This window comes from Gallus gallus, chromosome Z, assembly GCF_016699485.2.
Source record: "Gallus gallus isolate bGalGal1 chromosome Z, bGalGal1.mat.broiler.GRCg7b, whole genome shotgun sequence".
In the NCBI taxonomy this organism is placed as follows: Eukaryota; Metazoa; Chordata; class Aves; order Galliformes; family Phasianidae; genus Gallus; species Gallus gallus.
The window spans coordinates 22791016-22816688 of NC_052572.1; the positions used below are offsets into that span (position 1 = coordinate 22791016).

The following is a 25673-nucleotide window of genomic DNA, read 5'->3' on the forward strand; positions in this document are numbered from 1 at the left end:
TTTCATAGGTAGAAGGCATATAAACATTAGTACCTTGGAGATAAAGGTGAGATGGACTTGGTTGATCAGGGTGAGTAGTGGTAAGGAGGTGTGGGTATTCCTGTATGAAGATGTACAGTGAATTTAAATAGGAGTTTAAAGCCAATAAAGAAGGTAGTGGAAGAACACTGGTAAGAAGCATTACAGGGAGAGTTGCTAAAAATCATGGTGCCAAGTGTGGAAACCCTATTTTGCTACAAAAATCCACTAGGGTCAAATTCCAACTGTCTCATGCTAATCTGGGAGGATAGGTATTCCCTTATTTTCCTATAGCGAACAAGTTGCCGAGATGTCTGTTCATCAAAATTATGATCAGTATTGATTGCTTTCTCTTGAAGTCAAAGATGATCTGGAAAACATTAGTTAAGTTTAACTTCATCTAAAAATATTCATTTTTTAATATTATCTTTGTTTGCCATGTAATTGCTGATCATCTCAGTGGTAGCACTTAATGATTCTATGATTTTGTTGTCTTTCTGTTCCTTCTTAGGTTCCAAAATCTACATATGTCTCAGTTGACAAATACATCAGTTTTGCCCCTGTTGCTACATACCCTGAAATACAGCAGTTTGACACAGGTTATGATGAGACTTGATGGAGGACACAAAATCTCACTGAATATCAAATTAGAAAACACTGAATTTAGGAAAGGTTGCATAGTCAGTATTAAATCAGTGGTATGCATTTTTCCAGTAACAACCATGTTTGCCTACCCACAGAGCTTCAGCAGTACACAGTGGCTGGTGACATTGGATAAAAGGCATTTCTCCCTAGTTTGATCTTTAAAAAATACCAGAATTTATAGAAGTGGTAGCAAGCTGATTTTTTTTTCATTTATTTTCTTCCTTTTAAAAATGGAGTTAACAGTACAGTATGTATCTTCCAGATACCAAGGTATCTTGTTTTTCATTTCTCACTTCTTTTTTAAACTCTTTAGCCCATGAATCAAGCAACTCTGCATTCACTATACCAAAAACACTATAACAAAAATCCAACATTTTTTCTTGCTCTACAGTATAAACCTTAATTTTATATATTTTCTTCAGAATGTAGAAGTTTGCTGCTTTAGTGTCAAGTGTGATTTGGTGTGTTCTGTTGTGATCAGGACTTAGAGGGCCTGTTTGCTTTCCTTGTTAGGTGGGCTGTACAAAGAAGTTTGTAGGCTAGCATTGCTGTATTCTGGGGCTCCTGTTCCTGCTGTTTTGTAGAGTTCCACAGCCAGTGAGATGCCTGAACAGAAGTGCTATTGAAATATGTTGGTAAAATTTGTGTTCAAAGAGGGAGGGGATCAAGAAAGAGTTACTAAGGTCAAATGAATGACCTGCAATGAGATAGAAAGGTAAGTCTGAGAGGTTTGAAGCCTAGACACTTGGGCCCCCATTTAGGACTTACTCTATTCTTAGGTGCCTCTCCTTCCGCCACCACTGTCCCCCCAGTAAATTCATTGTGCTTGACTATTTTTTTTGTTTGCTATGAAGTGTGGGTGTCTGGGCACTGGTTTGTCTTTGCTTTGCCAGCTGCCATGCCACTGTCATTAAATCTGTGAGATTTTAACCTCTGCTATGTAGTTAATATTAAATCTGTGCTGTGAAAGATGCTCTTTACTATTACAAATTTTGCCAAGAACTATTATCTGTAAGCAGGTATAGGTTCTCTGAGTGCATAGTAACACAAATATAGTTCAAAACAGATCAGGTGGAAGCTTTATGGTTAAAGCCCTGGTTAGCTGGGCTTTAAACTAGATATGATGGGAGAACGGGGTGTACTAGATGACAGAGGAGCGCATGGGAATAGTGTCACATTGGAAGGCGGTAAGGGAAAACCCCAGACTTGTCTTGGAGGTATTAGGGAGGGCTCCTCTGAGGAGGCAACAAGGCCAGTAGTTAAGCTGAAGTGCCTCTATACCAGTGTGCACAGCATGGGAAATAAACAGGAGGAGCTAGAAGCCGTGGTGCAATTGGGAAAGTGTTATCTAATTGCTATCACGGAAACATGGTGGGATGAATCCCATGATTGGAATGCTCTGACTGAGGACTACAGGCTTTTCAGAAGGGATAGGCAGGGTAAGAGGGGTAGCGGAGTTGCCCTCTATGTTAAGAAGTGGATAGATTGAGAAGAACTGTGTCTGAGGAACAGCCACGATCAGGTTGAGAGCTTGTGGGTAAAAATCAAGGATCAGTCCAGTAAAGGGCATCTAGTGGTTGGGGTCTGCTACATGCCACGTGATCAGGGGGAGCCTGTTGACAAGGCCTTCTTGCTTCAGCTGCAGGAGGTGTCACACTCACGGGCTCTTGTCCTGATGGGGGATTTCAACCACCCAGATGTCTGCTGGGATAGTGGCATGGCGGGTAGCAGGCAATCCAGGAGATTCCTGGAGTCTTATCAAGTACAACTTCCTGGTCCAGGTAATGGACCTACCCGAGGTGAAGCATTACTGGACCTGGTGCTCACTAATGCAGAGGAGAGTGTTAGAGAGGTTAAGATTGGAGGCAGCCTGGGCTGTAGTGACCATGCCTTGGTGGAGTCTGTGATCTGGAAGAATGCGGGCCTGGCAAAAAGCGGAGCTAGGACCCTGTGCTTTAGGAGAGCAAACTTCTGGTTGCTTAAGGAGCTGCTGAGCGGGATCCTCTTGGAAACTGTCCTTAAGGGCATGGGTACAGAACAGAGCTGGCAGCTCCTTAAGGACACCCTCTGAGAGTGCAGCGGCTCTCCATCCCTCAGCAGAAGTCGTCAAGCAGGGGAGGCAGGTGACTGTTGTGGCTGTGCAAGGACCTGCAGCTTAAACTGAGAGAAAAGAGGGAAATGTACAGGAAGTGGAAGCAGGGTTGTGTAGCCTGGGAGGAATACAGGGCTGTTGTCTGTGTGTGTAGAGATAGGATTAGGAAAGCTAAGGCACAGATAGAGCTGAAGTTGGTGAGGGATGTGAAAGATAACAAGAAGGGGTTCTACAGGTACATACAGGCCAAGGAGAGTGTTCCCCCTCTGATGAAAGGCAATGGGGAGCTGGTTTCCTCAGACGTAGAAAAAGCTGAGGTACTCAGTGAGTGCTTTGCCTCAGTCTTCACAGGTGGTCAGGCTTCCCGTGTCTGCCAGGACCACGAGCCTCCAGGTGAGGGTGTGGGGAGTGGTTTCTGTGCCACTGTAACAGTGGAACAAGTCTGAGTCCTCCTCATGAAATTGAAGGTGTGTAAGTCCATGGGGTTGGATGATATCCATCCTAGGGTTCTGAGAGAGATGGCTGATGTGGTTGCCGAGCCGCTCTCCATCATATTTGAAAAATCACAGCTGTCTGGGGAAGGGAAAAGGGACTGGAAAAGGGAAACATTACTCCCATTTTTAAGAAAGGTAGAAAGGAAGACCCGGGGAGCTACAGGCCGGTGAGCCTCACCTCTGTGCCTGGGAAGATCAAGGAGCAGATCCTCCTAGAAGCTATGTTAAGGCATATACGAGAGAAAGAGATGATTCAAGATAGCCAGCATGACTTCACCAAGGGCAGATCATGCCTGACCAATCTGGAGGCCTTCTATGATGGAGTGACAGCTTTGGTGAACAGGGGAAGGGTGATGGATGTCATCTGCCTGGACTTCTGCAAGGCCTTTGAGATGGTCCTTCACCACATCCTTCTCTCTAAATTGGAGAGGTGTGGATTTGAAGGATGAACTGTTCGATGCATTAGGAAATGGCTGACTGGCAACCAGAGGGTTGTGATCAATGGTTCTGTGTCAGAGTGGAGGCTGGTCACAAGCGGTGTCCCTCAGGGGTCAGTCTTGGGACCGGTGCTCTTCAACATCTTCATCAATGACACAGGCGATGTCACCAAGTGTACCCTCAGCAGGTTTGCGGATGACACCAAGCTGAGCAGTGCGGTTGATATGTTGGAGGGAAGGGAAGCTATCCAGAGGGACCTGGATAGGCTGGAGAAGTGGGCCCATGAAAACCTAAAAAGGCCAAGAGCAGGGTGCTACACTTGGATTGGAGCAATCCCTGGTATTTATACAGACTCGGGGAAGATCTCCTTGAGAGCAGCCCTGCAGAGAAGGACTTGGGGATCCTGGTGGATGAGAAGCTGGACATGAGCCAGTAGTGTGTGCTTGCAGCTCTGAAGGCCAACTGTGTTCTGGGCTGCATTTAAAAAAAAGGGGGGGGGTGGGGGAGGGGCAGCAAGGAGAGGGAGGTGATTGTGCCCCTCTACTGTGTCCAGGCCTGGGGTCCCCAATACAGGAAGGACGTGGAGCTCTTGGAGCGGGTCCAGAGGAGGGCCACTAAGATGATCAGAGGGCTGGAGCACCTCTCCTATGAGGAAAGATTGAGGGAACTGGGCTTGTTTAGCTTGGAGAAGAGAAGGCTCTGGGGAGACCTCATTGTGGCCTTCCAGTACTTGAAGGGAGCATATAAATGGGAAGGGGAACTGCTGTTTACGAGGGTTGATAGTGATAGGACAAGGAGGAATGGTCTTAAACTAGACAGAGGAGGTTTAGTTTAGGTATTAGGAGGAAGTTTTTCACACAGATGGTGGTGATGCACTGGAACAGGTTGTCCAAGCAGGTTGTGGATGACCCATCCCTGGAGGCACTCAGGGCGAGGCTGGATGTGGCTCTGGGCAGCCTGGTCTGGTGGTTGGTGACCCTGCACATAGCATTGGGGTTGAAACTAGATTATCTCTGTGGTCCTTTTCAACCCAGGCCATTCTATGATTGTGTGATTTATTATGATGACAGTGGGAGAACATTTTGGGAGCACCTCCCTCTCTGTTCCTGTTCTCTGTTCCTGTTCTCTGCCCAGTTATTGCAGCCCCCCAACCTATACACTGTTTCAGAAGAAAAACAGGTGTGGAAAAAACAATGATTTATGTGTTAAGAAATCAGTTGCCTGTCTTTGGGAGGAGGGATGGACGCCAGGCAATCACTGCATGTTATTAAAGGCAGGTACCTGTCGATGGAAGGGATAGGCTGTGTAAGTAACTTGCTAACAGAGAATAAAACAGTGGATGTGTGATGCTGTGGGGGGATGGCTCCTCGTGGAGCCTGTAGGCACAGCATGCTGTGTCATCTTAGCTCCCAAGTGGGGGTCTTTGAAACAATCACAGACTATTAACTTCTAGCTGAAAGGAATGTTCTGTTAATTAGGATAAGGTTTGCTGACCTGTTAGGAACTGGAAAGAAATACAGAAGAGGAGTGAGTTTAAATGTATCTTCTCATAGCTCTTTTGTTCATTTTGTTGGTTTCATGTTGTTTGTTTATTTAATAGCAAGACCCTTATTTTCCCAGGCAGAGTAGTCCTAACTCCTGTGATTCTCTATGTTAACAATATATTTTACTGCTATCTGCAGTTGTCTTGCAGTGCATGCTTGTAGAATATCCTTTGCCTTTCCTTTCTCTCTTCTGCCTCTGGAACATCTCGAGGGCTTTCTGAGCATTTGTTTGCAACTAGCACATATACGGTGTTTTTTTTTAGTTTTATTTTTTACTGAATGGACTGTTTTCAAGGATTGTGTGCTGAAAAAGATGCCATCCACATTATCAGATGTGCCAACATGTTATTAGATCAGATTTCAAAACTCTTTTTTGCCTTGCTTTTTGAGATTATTTGCCTCCTGTGTCATACAGAAACTTTTGTTTATTGGTATATACAAATTTAAGTAGACATACAGATTTGTTTACCTTTGCTGACTTCATTAAAGTCGTCTGCTTGTTCGTGTCAAATTTACCCTATATCTGTGTATATCCTTTTATTTAAAGCTAATATTTGCCCCTGATTGTGTACTTCTAAGGCATATCTCTGAGCCCATAGTGGAATATTGTGAGGTTTTTTTTCTTGAAAGCCTGGGACTTTAAGATGTACGAATATAGTGCAACTGTTCCTCATCCTTTCTGAATTACTCTAAAATTTCAACCTTTTTTTTTTTTTAAATAGGAACATTGGTGTTTCAAAGAGAGTAGATTTCTGAAAGGCAAGTTATGCCCTAAAAACCTGGGAGGTTTTAGGTGGAAACCTTTTTTTCTTTTTTTTTCTAAAACAGTTGGAAATGTTTTTTTTGAACAGTGAAATAAAATTTCCTTTTACACAAATATTTTAAATTCTGTATTTCTACAGATATTTAGATATCTTGCTAAGAAAGGGTGATTTCTCAAAACCAGCAACTTCTTACTAAATGTTTCATACGTGGACCTGAATGATAGGCTGTCTCTTTAGGATGAAACAAAATGGTGCAGATGTAGAACTGGGTGAATATGAAGTCCTCTGTAACGCTTCTGTTGGAATCTCTCCTGCTTTGTCTTCTGCAGATGTGTCTTCTTGCCTTCCTTCATATTTATTTTCTAACATTCATATAATTGTAGAATCGCCAAGGCTGGAAAAGACCTCCAAGGTCATCCAGTCCAGCTGTCCACCTACCACCAATATTTCCCCACTAAATCATGTTCCCTAGTACATCATCTAAAACTTTCTTGAACACCTCCAGGGACAGGGACTCCACCACTACCCTGGCAGCCTGTTATAGTGCCTAACCACTAGTTTGGAGACAAAATTTTTCCTAGTGTCCAACCTGAATCTCCTATGGCACAACTTGAGGCCATTCCCTCTTCATGCTGTTGCTAGGTTGAACCCCACCTCGCCACAACTTTTAAGGGTTGTAGAGAGCTATAAGGTCTCCCCTGTGCTTCTTCCAGACTAAACAATCCCAGTTCCCTCAGCCATTCCTCATAAGGCTAGTACTACAGACCACTCACCAGCTTTGTTGCCCTTTTCTGGACACTCTCCAAAGCCTTGATGTATTTCTTGTAGTGAGGGGCCCAAAACTGAACACAGTACTCAAGGTGCAGCTTCCGCAGAGCCGAGTTCAGGGGGATGATCACTTCCCTGCTCCTGCTGGCAACACTATTTCTGATACAAGCCAGGATGCCACTGGCCTTGTTGGCCACTTGAGCACAATGCTGGCTCATGGTCAGTCACACCCCCAGGACCGTTTTCTTCCACAGGCTGATTAATAGCCATGTGATAATTTAGGATCACCATGGCAAAAATGAAATACATGCTTGTTGTCTGCTTTCACTAGGAGTAATACCACTCCTCTGGAATCTTTTCATGGAAGATACTTTCATATAAGCCCATCACAGTATCCTTTCCAGTAGTAAACAACTGCTGAAGTAACTTACATTGTGTTGTGATTCCCCATTTATTGGACCAAAGCTGCTAAATCAATTTTTCTAAAACTAGCTATGATTCAAAATCCATTTAACATTAATGTCACCGTTGTGCAGTGTAGTTTGACTAAGAGGGGAGGCCAGCAATGCTTTTGCTTAGTTACATACCGTTTAGTATTAAAAATTGTTTCATTATTTTAGTAGGAGTTTTGCCATTGTCTGTGAGAGTTATTTGACATCTAAGGAATTGTAGAAGTCCAGTGTTTGTGTAGTTATTTAGTGTTTTCAATCTGATTTTTAATTTCATAGGTAATTACTTGAAAACGTGGTACGTAGTTGTACCATTTTTGAAATTTCCCTGCACACATGTAAGAGCAGAGTGAATGAGGAGAGAAAGAATGTGGGAGGAAGCGCACAGACTGTGTAGCATGCACAAAGGACCCTTGAGGAGATAGGACAGGAGTTGACAAGCCAGGGTTTGGCCTTCCCTGCCTAAGAATAGGCAGTACTGGGCATTGGAATGTCTACTGTAGATTTTTGAAGTGAATGCTATAAACAAAGGCTACAGTTTATGCTTGGAAGAGCAACGTATTAGGACTAACTGGAGCTGATTAGGTCACTAGGCCAGGCAGGTGTCCTTGGATTACTGGCAAGACTTTACTTTTTGTCCACTTGTTACAGAAGGCAACTTTCATAGAAAAGAGAATTTGAACACATAAATAAACTGTTTTCTTCTAACTTCCTATGGGTTATGACCATTGAGTACTGCACAATATTGGATTTCAAGCTGAAGCACTGCAGTTGATCAAAACTTCAGATCCTTGAAAATCTAACAGAATGCAGTGTTGTTTCTGGCACAGTTGAAGGTATTGTTTCCTTAACCTTAAAGGTTTAATGGAACGTTCTAGCCCATTTTTCTCTTCTCAGCTCCTGACAAATTGCTGCTATTACTTGTGATGATATAGTAACTCAGAAGTGGTCAAAGATCTAATATTAAATGGGAACAAAACAGTTCAGAAAACAGATTGAAGGCACAGCTCTGTGCTGTATTATGTAGTGCTAAAATATACTGTATAAAGTAAGCCACTGAATGTTACATAGTTAAGTACATATATTTGTATAGTAACTTCCAGTTGAATATGGAAAACTCTCTGAGCTTTTTAGGAACAAATTGTATTGCTTGTGAGTAAACCTGCCTTAAACCCAGAAACTAACTGTAAAAGCAGGCTTAAGAATGTAAATGTAGAAGTAGATAAACAACTCTTGGTATGGAAAAGATTTCCATCTGGTTGCTTGATTGTAATTTTTTTCCTTGATGTTTCAAATCTTGTTTTAAGACATTGAAGCACTTGCTATATGTATAAAATATCAAAAGCAAAATCTTAAGATTTACTCATTTCATGAATACACCAAATCTGTTTCAAATACTTCATAATCTTAACTCTTACTTCAAGATGGCAGTTGTTACTTCTGTTCAGAATCAGATTCTGTGTTAGACTATTTTCCATACAGCAAGAAGGCAAGCTTATTGAGCACTTATCACCTTAAACTACCGTTTATTTATCAGACTTCAGATAAATAACAAGCGTTTTTTGATAAACACAGCGTTTTTTGAACTAAATTTGCACTAAATTCTGTATTTTACTATTGCTTTGTATTGCGTTTAGAGCTTGTCGACACTGACTTGTGAGAAACCACTGGTCATATTTGGATGCCATAGCTGACAAACTAGTTTTGACTGTAGCTGCACTTTTAAATCTCTTTTCTTATTAGGATCTCTCATGAAGCTGCTTAGAGTAACAAAAGCTTGTGACTGTTCTATAGACAAGCCAGGGAGGGTGTTCTTTAAGGCATGGGGGAGTTGTGACCTTGATGTACTGTCATTTTGAAAAAGCAGTATTGTATTTTTTTCTTCTGTTTTTTAATCTTAAACCTGTGGATAATCAGCAAGAGTGCAACACATCATGCAGAAGATTTATGCTTTCTGATAGAAGGAGAAATTGGCTTGGGTGGCAGATAGTACAGGTGCTCAGAGCTTAGTGCAGAATTACCACCTGCAGAAACGTGTGATGTCTACCAGGAGAGCCTGCAGTCCTCAGGATTGCCACAGTACGTTAAGCATGCAGGCTGCCACATGTCATGGTCTTCAGCGTATGTTGCTTGAGCAGTCTGAGGGCAGTAAAGTTGTTCTCCAAGCTTCACTGTGAATAGGGAATTAAGCATGTGGTTGTACTCCTCCACATCTGAGCACAGGAATGTTGTCCTGTTTTCTTTGGGTATACAAGGTGTCATCCACCTCCCTCAGAACCTCTGGGGACTGGAATCTGAAGAGTGATATCTTATTCCATTTGCAACTTGCAGATGTGATGACAAGGACTTATAGGTAGGTATTGTTGGACTTGTCTTGAAAACAATCTTCCAAAACAGGAAGTACGGTTTTCTAGTGTGCATTATTCATAGTTAGTTTTTAAGATCCATATCAGGAAAATAGAAATGGCTGAGATGAGGAAAATAAATGTTCTTTCTTACTGACTTTTGATTACTGGGATGCTTGTGAGCTCTTTTAAGCTGAGCTGAGTACCTCATCGTACTGGACTTGTTTATTCATCCTCTTGTGTCCTGCTGGTTGGGGAAGATAGTTCTTCTTTGAGGTTTTATAACTCCTGCTGTATTTCAACACTTTTGAGATCCCAGAAAATGTTATATGAAGTTTTGGGTCTATTATGTGTGTGTATGTAGCGGGGACAAGAGTGATGTGGATGACTAAGACAAGAGTGGGGACAAGAGTGGTGTGGGCAACTGAGCCATTTTGATTCAAGACATTTCAGCTTATTTAGTTTACTGTCAATTAGCATGAAGACAAATATTTAAATAAACACAGAGATCACTTAATCTTTCCTGCAGACACCTCTCTAATGCCTTCCTGGTATCCCCGTCCCCTTACTGCAGGTGTTGCACAGCTCCCTCTATGCACACATCAGGAATTGGTGACTTGTGGCTTCTTTTCTTTTACTGTCCCTGTTCCTTTTGCTATTCTTCCACAAGCCAACATCTCCCCAGAGTCACCTACTCCTCTGTCATCCGTCTGTCCCTGCTTGAGTAACTCCAGACCCTGACTGGCTGGGTCCTACCGTGCCTCTGCTTTTTATAGTCCCTCTCCTGCTCCCTTCCTGCATGTCCACGAGTTGGTTCCTGACCGTCTTGTATGCCTTGCAACACTTCTCCTACCAAAACCATGTCAACTTAGCCCAATATCAGGGGAATTATTATTAATTTTTAGCACAGTGGAGAGGCCAGCAAGTAGGATGTCATCTATTGCTGTAGAAAATTGTACCTGCTTTTCTGATTTTGTAGTAATTAAGAAAACAGAAACCCTACCTTAAGAAGATGAGCATAAGTCAGGAGTCATGGTAAACAAAAGCATGGTAGTATGGTGGAATGGTGGCCTTTAGCACTAGGGCTGGCACAGTCTAGAATTCTCAGACACATCAGTGACTGAAACTAGAATGATAATCTTCTATTTTTAAGTGCCAATCATGAGTTAGTGAGGAAAGTTCATTCTGACCTTTTGTACTAACTTACGCTTCATTTGTGAAAGCTTTAATTAGTCTCAGATATAGAAGAAGGAACTCATAGGGACTTGTATTCATTAGTCTGCTTTTTTTGTGAAAAGGAGATGTTAAGATGTTAAGATCCATAAAAATGGAAAAAGCGGTTAAAAGCGTAATTCATTCAACTATTAGGACACAGGCCTGCCTCTTAAGCCTAGGCTAATACAGATCACATATGAACAAATGGATTTCTTTATCAATGGTGGAAAATAAATGGTGTGATTCTAGCTGCTTTAGTGCTGTTATCACACTTCTTTGGCTCTCTCATTGCCACGTAAATCCAGGAGGATTTACCATGAAGTTCGTTTTAGTCTGTTTGGCTGTTGTAATGTTGCAATCTAAGTGAATTAACAACAGCATATTAGCTTTAATGTTTCTACTGTGCTTGAGCAGACATTTCTGATAGTCCATCTGTGTTTCTGTGGCAGGCTGCTAGTTTCTTTTCTTATTTAGGATGTTTCTGGAAAAATAAGTGACTCTTTGTAATTAGTGATGAGTTCTTCTCTTAGTTCTTGCTATTGCCTTTAATGAGTAGTGAACACTGAGTACTAAGTACTTTGTAGTCATGAAAGAATGTTAAGGGAAAGCTGAAAGAGAGGGAAGAGAAACCAACTGATTGTTTCCAAGGGATTATATTTTCTTATTTAAATATGTTCTTTTCTCTTGCAGCTCTGTATTGGTGAAACTACAGTTATATGTGTACACAAGCATGTACGTGTAGACATTTACGCACAGAGACATGTATACGGTGTGTCTTGCACTTAACAAGAGAAAAAGGAAACTCTTCTCTTAAATAAGTAACATCACTTCAATTGAGTTAATTTAAACTTCCAAACTGGTAGGGCATCATGTCCTCTTTGGATAGCAGAGGAAGAAAAAGGTCTCAGAGTAAAGATTGGTTAGTTGAAGTTGTAAATATTGTGTTTGTTTTACTTATAACTTACATTCATGTCTGAATGTGTTAGCAAATCTAAAAGTAGCTCTGCAGCACATTGCCACAGAAAAGTACAAATGATGTAGCTGCACAGCAGCTTTGAAGGGCTATACTGACAAATCAGTGATGGATTCTTTAACAGTCTTCATCCCATAGAGATAAGGTAACTTCCATTTGTGTGAAGAAGTAGTCAGTATAAATGTTCATTATCAAGCGTCAAACGTATTTTAGAGGTATCTTAAGTTTAGCATCCTTACTGAAAAAAACTCCTAATTACCCCAGTAATCTGGCAAAATTATGATTTATCTATTTGGTTTGTACTTTTTATGCCATGGATTTAACAATACCTACTGCTCTGTTGTCGCAGGATGGAGACAGCTTGTCATTGCACAAACCTGTAGCTTCAGTCAGGGCATGGAAATGCTTTGTAACTTGTTTATCAGAAGTTATAAAATAGCACATGTCAGTTTTATTAATGCCGTTTTGTATCTAGGTGTGATGCATACACTGGACACACATGCCTTGCAGAGTGCTCTGGTTTGTGTTTGAGAAGCATTGCTGATCAGTTGGCAGTGACATGCCAGCCACCTAATCAAACAAAAGAGGTATAGCTAGGGCTATGGAAGGTCTTTGTGGTGGCAGTGCAGGAGAATATCATCTCAGGGCTGATCAACTGAACTTTTACTGGTACTCCTAACTGCTTTAGTAGTATAGTTTTCACCTAGCTTGTACGTAGTAAAATCTTTGCTTTTTAATGTTTCAATTGCACGAGATCTGGTATTGCATAGATGCTCCGGTCAAAAGTGTATTCATTAACCACATAGCTGCGATTTAGGCTCAGCTCTTCTTTTGCCTTTTTAGTTAATGTAGTTAGGGGCATCATTTTCTCCTTCTAATATCAGTCTTCATTCAGGTAATTCTGGATAGCTTCTGAGATTTTTATTTTTTTGTGTCGATGAGCTCTTAAACTGTCTCACTGTTAAATAACTGGTTGCATTATGGTAATGTGCATCACATTACATTTGGGTATGCTTAAGTGGGAGTTAAATGGAAGATGCTTTTATTTAATATTGAAAGTGAGAATGAAATTTTAAGTTAAGAAGTTATTCTAGACATTCCAAAAAGCAATTAATGTAAAGATTATACAGAAACAAAAGAGCTGTGAAAGTCACTACTACGTAGTTGTTGTTTTTGTACAAGGGATTGGGATCAGGAATAATCAGGAATACTGCTGACCAGCCTTATGTAACTGGGTGATATAAGGAGAACGTTAGTTGATCTTAAGTATACTGTGACATTTGTATGGAGGACTAACACATACATTCATCCCTCTGGACTGCATGTATTCTCCTTTACCTTTCACTGGAACAATACTGTCTTTGGTCTGTTCTGTATTCCTCAGGTCATTTCTTCCAGCACTTAGCATAGGAGATCACCACATCTTCCAGCAGACAGGCTTCAAGTAGCCTCAACTCCCAGCTGTGGAATACGGTTCTGCTACTGGAGGCAGCTGGTTCTGAATGCTGTCACTGCCAAACAGCAGAAGCGTTACTGAGAGTTCACATATACTCATTTATAAGGAGGACAGATTAGAACTGTTTTACTGTGATTACTCCAAGACCTTTTTTTTTTTTCTTTTGCTTGTATTTTTGGCAGAAAAATGTATTAAGAGCTTAACCTCTTACTTAAAGGGAGATGAGGGCAGGGACAAAGGGTATGTTTATTATCATTCTAGAAACAGGAAAAAGAAAAGTAATTAAAAATGCCTACAAAGTTAAACCCAAATTGAAATGCTTGTAGTTCTATTTATTTATTTATTTATTTATTTGATGAAGCATTCCCTGAGCAATACAACTACCTATTTGTCAGTAAAATGTAGCTAAGTTTAAGGTGACAACCATCATAGTAATCTAAAATGTTTTTTTTTATTTCATGCAAGACTACCTAGAAACACAGAATGGTTTGGTTTAGAAGGAGCCTTAAAGATTACCTATTTCCAGTGAGGCTTATAAGAAAGATGGAGAGGGATCTTATACATGTGCCTTTAGCAATAAGACAAGCTGTAATGGTTTTAACTAACAGAAAGTAGACTTAAAGTAGACGTTAGGAAGAAGTTCTTTGTTTGGAGGGCAGTGAGGCACTGGCATAGGCTGCCCAGAGAAGCTGTGGATACCCCATCCCTGAAGGTTTTCAGGGCCAGGTTGGATGGGGCCCTGGGCAGCCTGATTGGGTGGATGGCAATGCAGCACACAGCGGGGGTTTGGAACCGTGGCTTGGCTTTCCTGATCCCATTCCTAAATGTCTTGGTTTGCATCCCTATATTCTTCCCAGACCACCTGTCTTGATAATGATCACGAGGGAAAAGAAGTCATGAAGTAATATTTTTTTTTACCTTGCGTGACTTAATTTGCTAAGCAGTTAACTTTGAGTCATTCGTGTTGTATGTATTTAGAGCTGCTGTGAAAACATTTAGGTGTGAACCTCCAAAAAATGAGGGCTTCACAATGATTAGATTGTTCTTAGGCGTAATTAATGTTTTAGAGTAATTGTATTTAATTAGCCAGTTCAGTTTCAGATTATAATCTGATATTGAAACATCAGAGTACTGAAAGGCTTTTCAGAAAATGGGTATTCAAAGTTGCACACGTCCTGCAGCATGCAGTGAATGAGAAGTTACACATGTATTAATGACAGCTTAAAGGGATAGATGGAAGGTTATGGATGGGGGGTGATGGGACAGGGCTGAATCTTTGTTGAGAGATGTCAGCCTTTGTCTGACTCTACAGTTAAGTTCTCATTTTTGCTTTTGAAGGCTTGCAGTTTGCTTGTATGTGTATATTAATGCAGTTTATCTGCTGAATGCAGCAGCATATGATATTTTTTTCAAAGGAACTTTTTTAAGTAAAGTGACATATGTGCATCCTACTGGGCACAACTGGTAGATAACTTGTGTGCGACAAGTTACGTCCCAGTCATGTTCATGACTGTAACTTTCTGTTCTTCAGGGAACAACCTATCTTCAGCACCCGAGCTCATGTCTTCCAGATTGACCCAAACACTAAGAAGAACTGGGTTCCCACCAGCAAGCATGCTGTTACTGTGTCCTACTTCTATGACAGCACAAGAAATGTCTACAGGATAATCAGTTTGGATGGCTCAAAGGTAAGTTTTATTTTAGAGTACTTTCTTGCTTCCTGATTGACTTTTGTGTTTATATTCCAGTCTGATGTCTTTCATGTATCTTCTCAGATGCTCTTGTCAGTATCTGAGTAAGAGATTAGTGATGTGTTAAAATGGTTATATTGTTTTCTCAGATGTTTTAAGTATTATTTGGAAAATACTGTTTTCTATATGTTCATATAGACTTCAATAAATCTGTTGCTAAATTTAAGTGATGACCTATTAATATTGAGCAGTCAAAAGGTATTGCCTTTGAGGTGTACTGAATACTACAAATAGTGTTCCAATAAACTGTTTCTCTCTCAGTATCCAATGATGAATCAAAGTCATTGGTTTCATCGTTATGAAAGACATCTGTTCAGTGCCTGTAATCACTCTGCAAATCCTTCTTTGTTACTTAATCTTCCAATTTTTGCAATACAGCTTGTGGTGATTCCTTCTTAAAGCTCTCCAAAGTAAGTGGTTAGCAGAAGTCATTTGGGTTGGGTTTGGGATCAGGCTTATGTTTTGTTTTTTCCTTTTTTTACATTGGGAAAGGTAATGTGTTGAACTGCTGTTGTAAGAAACCTTAAGATAGTAATTTAGAAGACTTGGGGAAAACAATTGACTGTTTCTTAAGTTCTATCCCAAGTGTGTATAAAAACAGTAGTTTGCAAACAGCATGTCAAGAAATCTTATCAATAAGAACATTAAGATTTTACAAAATGTTATCAAAAGCTGTAATCCTTTCAAGGTACTTTGAACTACAGCTTCTAGAGATGCATGCATTCGTGGTGGCTGGAACTAAAGTAATTTGCTAAAACACAACAGTATTCATGGAGCTTTCTTGGATTTGTTGAAAGCTGAAAACCATTATTGTGCATATTTAAAATTTCGAGTATTGCTACTTTGGTTGAGGAAGAAAAAGTTCTATCATACAGAAGTGTTAGGAATTTTTTATCAAAGATCTCTGTATGATACTTCTTTAGGTGATTGAGGCTCTAGTATTGAAGCTTACCAGCATTTTCCAAATTTTTTCTTTACTGTTTTCCCTTTCCAGCCTTCCTTCAAATGATTTTTGCTTCTGTTAGATAATTAGGATGCCTTTTTTTTTTAAATGACTATTTATAAAAGGCTTTCGGATCTCAACTTGATGTTGTGTAAGATCAATGCTAATAGTTGTAATCTATAGCACCCAAACTGATCTGCTCAGTTTACAAAATTCTTCTTCCAATACGGAGAGTTCTGTTGCCTGTCTAAAGCTACAATTCTTGCAGCATGACTGCTAAGTTACGTTGTCAAGTAGTTGTTTATCTGTTTATGTGCTCTTTTGTCTACTGCAGCACTTCCTTTGTATTTATAGTACAGTTGGCAAGGTATATTGATAAGCAATCTGTCATTTTTATTTATTCTCTTTAATTGCTGCAATCTCAATAATATTTTCATCCCAAGCACTATGTATCTGACTAAGATCTAGGATCCCCACCATGATTAAGATGCATTGTTTCAGGTATCCCTACACTGATCTGAAACACACAGTTGGATACCAGAAGGACCACTGAAAGAACTTTATGAGGTTTTCAGCATAACGCTTTTATTTTTAATTATAGCCATATCTTAATGTATCTGTATGTATAAAGTCTAGTATGTATGAAGGACTAAATGAAAACTTACAGCATTTGTGAATTCAGAGTGCATCCAAATTACCCCTCTGCTATACTGCATACAGTTGGATGTCAGTAAAACTAGTGATTTTTGAGCTTACAATGCCTCGTGTTGTCTAATGGTCACACAGAAGTGTTACATAGGCAAAAGACAAAAAATTGTGCAAATTAATTTTAGTTTTGAAACTAAAATAATCTTTATTCCATTATATTTTTAGTAAGTTTTATGCTGAAAATGTCTGAAATTTACATGTTACCAGCTGCCAAAAATGCTTGTTAGACTACATTGGTTTTGCAGTTCTCATCCCTCGAGGAATAAATAGATGATCCTGCTAGGCTTTCTTGAAGGCAGCGTTGCTGATGAGGTTTATAGCACCCTATGGGTTTGGAGAGAATGAAGAGCATGTGGCTGCTCAATTACAGTGGCTTAGGTGCTAAGTAGTGAGTTGGTAAGTGATAGCTGCTGAACAGTCTTTCCACCTGGATTATAGAAAGGAAAGTCTGAGAGAGTGAGTTTTGAGTCATAGTCCTATTTCTGCCATCCGTGCTCCTTCCCGCTCTTCAGGCCCATTCCATTCCCTTGGAGCTCCCTCATGAGCAGGACTTCACTGTCTCCCTGCAGCCCTGACAGAAAAGAAGCATTCTTCAGGCTGCTTATATAGCCAGCCAGCCAAAAGCTGGGTGTTTCAAATTAGGGTATAGAGATATCTTCTCTGCTAGCTATTTTCCATAACTGTTTTTAAGCAAATGCATTTTTCTTTACTAGTAACTGGAGCAGTTCTTCTTCTTCTTTTTTTTTTTTTTTTTTGTTTATTTTCTTAGAGTATCTTGAAAGCAAGAGTTTTGGTGCTTGTTTGTAGGGAAAAACCACAAACAAGCCTCAACACGTTTGTAGATCCTGTTTCCCCCTTTCCCTCCCCGGCTCAGGTTTTATTAGGTTTCCTGAATAAAATTAAATTCACGTACCCAGAGACTGAACATCACTACAGTGTTCTACTTTAAAACAGGACACGATCTTTTATGGCATGTTCTCCACTCATTTCTGAGAAATCTTACCATACACTTCAGATACACTTGAGTTTGCTTGTGGAGATCTCTGATGCATTTTAAGAGGTTTTTTTTTTTCCTTATTCCATATCACTTGGTCTGTGAGCAAGATGCAGCTGTAGACATGTTCTGTTTACTCCTTCTTGAGGCTCAAATAAATGTGTTGTATAAACTGGGTGATGGAGCAGCCATGCACAACTCATCCTTTTCCATACAGCTTTATCCTACTCAAAATTGTGTTAGCTTCCATCAATTTTAGTTTGTAAATTGCTCTTGTGTAAATGTAGGCATAGCTGGACAAGTCATTGGGTTAATGGTTCTTGTGGATGTAGTATTTAGGTAGATTAAACTGCTCTTTTATGAGATTATTCCAGCTATATGTGTTATGCACTTTTAAAGCCATACACTGGTGTCCCACCCCTGTGTGCTGTTTTCTGAAGCTTCTATGTCTTCATAAAACACCTTGTACAAGAAATGATGCATTTTCCTCTAACTTGGATAAAAGGTCTAGGACCATAATGTGTTCACTGAACAGGACACATTTTATAGTCACGTAGTGTATCTGAATCTCTGTCACCCATCGCAGAGAGATCCTAATGCAAATAAAGTGGTAGAACTCAAACCTGACCACGAGTAAATGCCTTTTATGCAGCTTTTCCTCATACAACGGTAGGAATCAAGAGAAAGCCTGAAAAATAAAATCTGTTATGCAATACAACATGACAACATTGAGAAGCTGTTGCTAAGGCTTTCAGTTCTCATTAATTATATAGTCACTTCATATCTTCTTGTGTCTTAGTTCTTTCTTCTAGTAGGTGATGGAAGGGAGCCTCCATTATTTCTCCACTAACACTGTATATGGATACTAATTTATTCCTGTAATCTCACAGTCTTTTCCATTCAGTCTCTGGTAGCCGCTAAGAAAGGAGAATACGTAAAATGGTTCTTTCAGTACCAGTGAATGCTCCGATATTATTTTCACTGTCACAAAATCGGAAAGAATACTGTAATTTGTGTCCATCTAAAACATAAGACAACTTAGGAAAAGAGTGATTTTTGTCTAGATTTCATAAGCCATTCATGTAATATTTCTGCTTTGAGTCAGTCATCATACATTTTAGTGACTTGTAAAATATACTAGTTGTATGTTAAAATAATAATGTTAAATACAGGTTGTAAATAAGTCCCATAAGACCAGGTCTTCATTGACTTTCCTTTGAAGGAGTTCAAAGATACTCTGTGTCTTAATTATTATTGCCATCATCTTTGGCACAAGCTGAAATCATATTTGACTGCTGCTGTTTTACTTGCACTTGTTGGACTTGCAGTCAGGAAAATGAACAGCCTAGTTAGACACATGCTCTATTTTCTCATAGCTAAACTCATCTGAGAGGAAAACATGAAAGCTATGTTATTATTCCAACCAAATCTAAAGATAACAAGATCAGTTTTTTCAAAAGCTAAATGTCTGCCTGTCAGATTGACTCTGTTCTGTTTTTAAGATATTCTTGTACATTTAGACTAACAACATTCTTAAAAGTTGATGACATATTTGACATTTGTTACACTAGTGACTCTACAGTGCAATCTCCTGGCATAGAGGAGAGCAGTTAAAACAGTATTTGCATAGATGAAACAAGTTTTATAATAAATGATAATTCTAAAAACCTTAGATTTTTTTAAGCTGAACATACGATATACTACTATCTGGTATTCCAAATGTAGCTAACACTGCCTGTATCTGTAGTATGCTCTAGCATTGCACACTCTTAAAGCATAATTAATTAAACATGAGAGATTGAGTACACTAATGCTTTTAATTCAGAGCGAATTGAAAGCCTTGATTTTCTTTTAAAAGTGGTATACCTAATGAAAGGGCTTGTCTTTGTATCAGTGGGATCTGAGTCTAATCTTCCCAGCAAGAAACCTCCTGTCTTCAGGCTAATACTGTCTGCTGGAGTGGAGCATCCTTATTTTTTTTTCTGTTGGAAAACAAAGGGCAGAATAGTAGTCCTTTGTAGCAGCCCTTTCTCAGCACGTTATTTGTCTAAAAAGTTTTCTTCCTACCAAATGGAAAGAGGTAATTAAGGTAATCCAACTTGAATGGAGACTGCTGTCAAAACCAGTGGCCTTTTTGTGTCTGCCTGTTCCTGGATTATCTCTTGCACAGACAGGCAGGCATGGTGGTCTCAGCTGAAGCATTGAGCAGTCTCAGATGAAGCTCATTGATTTCTTCATGGCTTTGCACTGGGTTTGCAGTCACTGCATCAGATTCCAGTCCTCAGGCTTCCAACCTACCTGTTGCTTGCAGGTTCTGAGTCCTCTTCTGTACTGAAGAGTATTATACCAGTGACAAAATACCTGCACTCAAATGTGACATTAGTTCCAATTAACCAGGCAGTGAGTGGGGATTAAGCAAGCCGACAAAATAGCTAGAGGTTGAGCTGGGGAGGAGGGAGAACTGTTTTCTACACTGTCCCCAGGATAGTTCATTTCAAACATACTACTGTTGACAGCTTCCACACTAAAAGAGACTGGACTTTAGATGAACTTTGGGAGCTCTCTTACTGGCTTCCACCAGATTATTTAATAAGGAGGGCTTCTGAGTACTAAGAAGGCCCAGAAGATACAAGATAAACAGAGCCTCAGAACTTCTTTCTACTAAGTACACCTCTGTTGTCTCATGCTCTCTTCTGTCCTATTTGATGCAGGCTGCTGTTCCTGACGATGTCCTTTAGGGGCCTTAGTGCAATTACAAGTCCACTGGCTTTATTTGGGCCTTCAACTTTATGCTTAAAGAAAGGAGAATATTGTCTGAACTACCAATGACTTCACTGTCTAATATGTCCTATTTGAAAATGTGATATGTTTTGTGAACAATTAAGGCTGCAGATGTTTTTTTAGCCTTTAGTCAGACAGCAAATCCTACTCTTTACCTGATGAGACTTGTTGAATCAAGTGTAAGCTTCCAGGCATTCCAAAACTTTACAGTTTTTCGCAGTAGTAGGCACAACTTGCATTTTGAGGCAAAAGTTGTCGGGGAGAACTGCTTGTATGACATCCTCAGATACATCCAGATTTGCTTTTCCTACTTAGTGCATGCATGGTGGAGCTGCCAAAGCCAATGTAGAAGCTGCTAGTTTTGTTAAAGTTGCTTAGTCTGTGATTTAGTATCTTTAAGTCCCACACCTGTGAAGAAACAGTCCATCTTCATGCTAGAGAAGATATCTTCATGCTCAGAGGATATCTTATGACTATACATATCTGAAGGAAGGGTGCAGAGAGGATGGAGCCAGCAGGCTCTTTTCATTGTTGCCCAATGCCAGCACAAGAGGCAGTGGGCCCAACTGAATGTGTACAAGTCTATGGGGCTGGACAATGTGCATCCCAGGGCCGTGAAGGAAGTGGTTGATGTAGTTACTAAGCTGCTTGCCATCATATTTGAAAATTTGTGACTGTCAGGCAAAGTCCCTGGTGGCTGGAAAAAGGGAAACATAACTCTCATTTTTAGGAAAGAAAGAAAGGAAGACTCAGGGAACTACAGGCTGATGAGCCTCCCACTTGTGCCTGGTAAGATCACAGAGTGGATCCTCCTGGAAGCTGTGTTAAGGCACATGCAAGATGAGGAGGTGATCTGAGAGAGCCAGCACAGCTTCACCAAGGGCAAATTATGCCCTGTCAGTCTGGTGGCCTTCTACAATGTGTGACGGCTTCAGTCGTCAGGGGAAGGACAACTGATGTTATCTGCCTGGACTTGTGCAAGACATTTGACATAGTCCTGCACTACATCCTTATCTCTAAATTGGAGAGAGATGACTTTGAAGGCCAGACAACTTGGTGGAAAAAGAATTGGTTGGAAGGTCATAGCCAGGGGGTTGTTGTCACGGACCTGGTTGTCCTGGTGGACAACAGGTTGCCTGTGAGCCAGCAGTGTGCCCTTGTGGCCAAGAAGGCCTGTGGTATCCTGGGGCACATTAAAAAGAACATAGTAAGCAGGTTGAAGGAGGTGATTCTCCCCTTCTACTCTGCCCTGGTGATGCCACATCTAGAATACTGTGTCCATTTCTAGGCTTGTCAGTTCAAAAAAGACGGGTCTCCTAGAAAGAGTCCAGTATAGAGCCTCATCACAAAGATGATGAGAGGCCTGGAGCATCTCCCTTCTGAGGAAAGGCTGAGAGACATGGAGCTGTTCAGCCTAGAAAAGAGAAGGCTGAGAGATCTCATAACTGTTTATTAATATCTAGAATGAAGGAATCAGGTCAGTAGTGGCAGACTTTTTAAAGTTGGTATGTAATGATAGAACAAGGGACAGTGTGCAGAAACTGAAACTCAAGGAAGAGCTTCTTTACTATGAGAGTGATGGAGCACTGAAACAGGCTGCCCAGATTGGTTGTGGTGTTTCCTTCTCTGGAGATATTCAAGACACATCTGGATGCCTACCTGTGTGATCTTCTGTAGGGTACCTGCTTTAGCAGGGGGTTTAGACTCAATGGTCTATAGAGGTCTCCTCCAACCCCTATGATTCTGTGACGAGGGAGAGGCCAGTCATGAGTGATGTCCCCCAGGGGTCAGTCTTGGGACCGGTGATCTTTAACATCTTTATCAGTGGCATAGATGATGGGGATTGTTTGTGTTCTCAGTGAGTTTTCAGGTGACACCCAGCTGAGTAGTGCAGTTGACACCTCTGGAGGAAGAGATGCTATCCAGAGGGGCCTGCACAGGCTTGGAAATTGGGTCCATGTCAACCTAACGAGAGTCAATAAGACCAGGTGCAAGGTGCACTTGGGTTGAGGAAATCCCAGACATGGGTACAGACTGGGAGTAGAACTCATTGAAATTAGTCCTACAGAGAAAGACTTTTGGGTTCTGATGGATGAAAGGCTGAACATGAGCCAGCAGTGTGCTCTTGCAGCCTGAAAAGCCATCTGTATCCTGGGCTGCATCAAAAGACAGGTGGCCATAATGAGTCAGGGATGAGTATCCCCCTTTACTGTGCCCTTTTAGGGCTCCATCTGGAGTACTGCATCTAGGCCTGGAGTCCCCAGCACAAGAAGGATGCAGAGCTGTTGGAGTGGGTCCAGAGGAGGGCCATGAGGGGCTGGAGCACCTCTCTTGTGAAGGAAAGTGAGGGAGTTGGTCTTGTTTAACTTCTTAGAGGAGAAAAAGGTCTGTGGAGACCTTATTGCAGCCTTCCACTCCTTCAAGGGAGCTTATAAGCAGGAAGGGAAGCGACTTTTTAGATGATCTGGTAATGATAGGACAAGGGGGAATGGCTTTAAAATAATAGAGGGGATATTTCAATTAGATGTTAGGAAAAGCTTTGCTGAGAAGGTGGTGCGGCATCATCACAGGCTACCCAGAGGAGCTGTGGATGCCCATCCCTGGATGTGTTCAAGGCCACATTGGATGGAGGCCTGAGCGGCCTGCTCTGGGGAGAGGCAACCCTGCCCAAGGCAGGGGATGTGGAGCTCAGTGATCTTTAACTTTCCTTCCAAACCAAGCTATTCTATGATTCTGCTAACTAACTAACTAACTAATAATTAATTAAATTAATTATTAAATAACAAATATCGTTGAAACTCTTAATAGCACCAGATACACAAGAAAGTAAATTGTTCATTTCACTTTTAATATGCATGCCTTTGATTTTATGGCTAGTTCATACTGGCTGTGAATTGTACTGACAGGTACGTAGTTAAATGAAACCCACTGGAGTCATTGTAGGAGTCTATCCTGACATACATATAAGTCAACTGGATTGTTCTGCATCACAGATTTAGAACATTGGACAAATCCATACTGTTGAATATGACAGATACAGTACTGTATGTACGATGGAAATGCTATTGAGATATGTTTAGCATTTTTATGCTGGAATGTGGCCTCCTTCCACTCTGTACATAACGAGGAGAAAAATGCTAAGAGTCACTCTTCTGCAGTTATATGACCCTGGCATTGTTAGCCATTTTTGTTTGTTTGTAGAGGAAAACTTGGGAGGCATTGCCTTAGGGGACAAAGAAACACACTCATGAGAAAAAGGACTTTGCTCATTCTTCTCTTCAGATCTCATTAACCTATGCAGATGCTTTGATGGAGTCTTTTTAGACTTAATATTAAATCTCTACTTGCAATTGCCAACAGTATCTCCTCTACCCCAGCTTCTGCTCTTTTTTTTCCAGACAATGTCTGCTAATACCGGCTTTCATAATTTAGCTGTGATTGAAATAGAAGAGAGTTACCTAACTGCTAGTTTGTCTCTTTAAGTGTACACACATACTTGACTGCAGTGCTGGTAGTTTTGATTATGAGGAAGTCTAAAAATATTTGAAACAAACAAAAAAAGTCCAATTTTTTTTTTTTACAACATTCACTTTTTTTTTTCAGGCAATAATAAACAGCACTATCACCCCCAACATGACATTTACTAAAACATCCCAGAAGTTTGGCCAATGGGCAGACAGCAGAGCAAATACAGTCTATGGCTTGGGATTTTCATCTGAGCATCATCTTTCAAAAGTAAGTATGAGCAACGAAAACTCTTTTGGAAGCTAAACAGTGTAAGAATATTTGATTCCTGCTTGTTGTGCCTTGACTCAGTCTTGTTATTTACAAATAACAAAAAAGTACCCTCTATCTGTCCTTATAATGTAAAAATTATAATATGCGTTTAATCCTTAGATAACTGTGTATTTTCTCTTAACTTGGAAAAGGGAGAAGATTTTAAGCTTTCTAAATATTAATTTGTTAGGCCTCTCTATAATAAAGTTGTTCTGTTACAGTTTTTCATGATAGAGTTTAAAAGAGTCAGCAATTTAGTGTTACTTCTAAATAAATAAGTTACTGATAATCTTTTGATGCTTTTTCATCTTTTAAGGCATATTCATTTTAACTTTTCTGCTATGTGCATCTTGTTACAGATAATGCAACATTTGTAGGCTTAAGGTAAAGCTAGTGAAAAATTTATTTCATGTAAAAGAAAAGTACCATTTCTTGTTGCAGTATTGAAGTTGAAATAACTAGTAAGGACATTCTGTGCCCCACAAAAACTTTTTTTTTTTGTAGTCTACTTGAGCAGGAGTGTAGTCGGAGTTAATCCGAGGAAAACAGTAAACCCTTTAAATGGTGATAGAGTTGCTGTGAGAAACACTTCTATAATACCTTTTCCCATTAGTGAATATATGGTATGTGTTAAGTAAGGAATAAAGTTTGGCTTGTCTCAAAAAAAAACCCCAACACAAAACCAACCAACTAACCAAAACATATCAGCAATTTTGGGAAAGTAATTATTAGTATACAAGTGGTAAGCGCAGGTCTGTTAGAAAATCATTAAAAAGACAACCACTACATCTACTTTATCTGGACAATGCTCCTGTCCTATCCCTTTAAGTTAGTTGACCTGATTTATTGTGAACAATTTAAGAGTTACGAAGCATGGCGTGTCACCATGGGTATTATCCTTCCACAGTTTTTCATCTTTTCCTTAGGTTATTAATCTTGCAGAGTACTCTTCTTTTCATACCATGAGATCTCATCTTTATTAATTGGGGATTTTATCAAGAGATTGCCATTATCCACCACCCAAAGGTCTCAAGGAATTCTAGACAGTTGATAAGATTTCCCTTTACATTAGCCTGGGTGGCTCTTTTTCAGAATGTTACATGTTTATCAGTCTATCCATTCTCTCTATTTTTAAAATTTCTACCGATGTGATACCGAAGATTATACTTACTGCCCTTTTTTTCTTCAACTGCACATTCTAAACTTCAGCATCATGTTTTCCATTTACCAGTCCTCTGATCCTCAAGTCTTTGGACTTAAATAATGGGTTACCAATGAGATTTTGAGATCTGAGTATCAGTACTCCTAGAAGAGTAAAATCTAGTTCTGGGGATCTATTGCCAATTTTATCATCTGTTCTGAGACCTTTTTTGATGCTGGTTAGTGTTTATACATGGTATTTTTTCTATCTTCCCGTATCCGGGAAATGTATGCTTTTAAATAATGTGCTAGCTGAAATATAGGATACCAGAGGAGAAAAATGATACTTCAAGTACTAATAGCCTACCAGGAGAAGCT

At 40.2% G+C, this 25673-nt stretch overlaps 1 protein-coding gene across 1 annotated transcript in view; it reads left to right on the forward strand.

Annotated features, from left to right (window-relative positions):
- Nucleotides 1-25673, forward strand: part of HOMER1 (homer scaffolding protein 1) — a 93710-nt gene that overhangs the window by 10160 nt on the left and 57877 nt on the right. The window contains exons 2-3 of the mRNA XM_424768.8: nucleotides 14733-14889; nucleotides 23982-24113. Of these exons, the coding sequence (XP_424768.3) occupies nucleotides 14733-14889; nucleotides 23982-24113 (289 nt within the window). The remainder of the gene's footprint in view (nucleotides 1-14732; nucleotides 14890-23981; nucleotides 24114-25673) is intronic.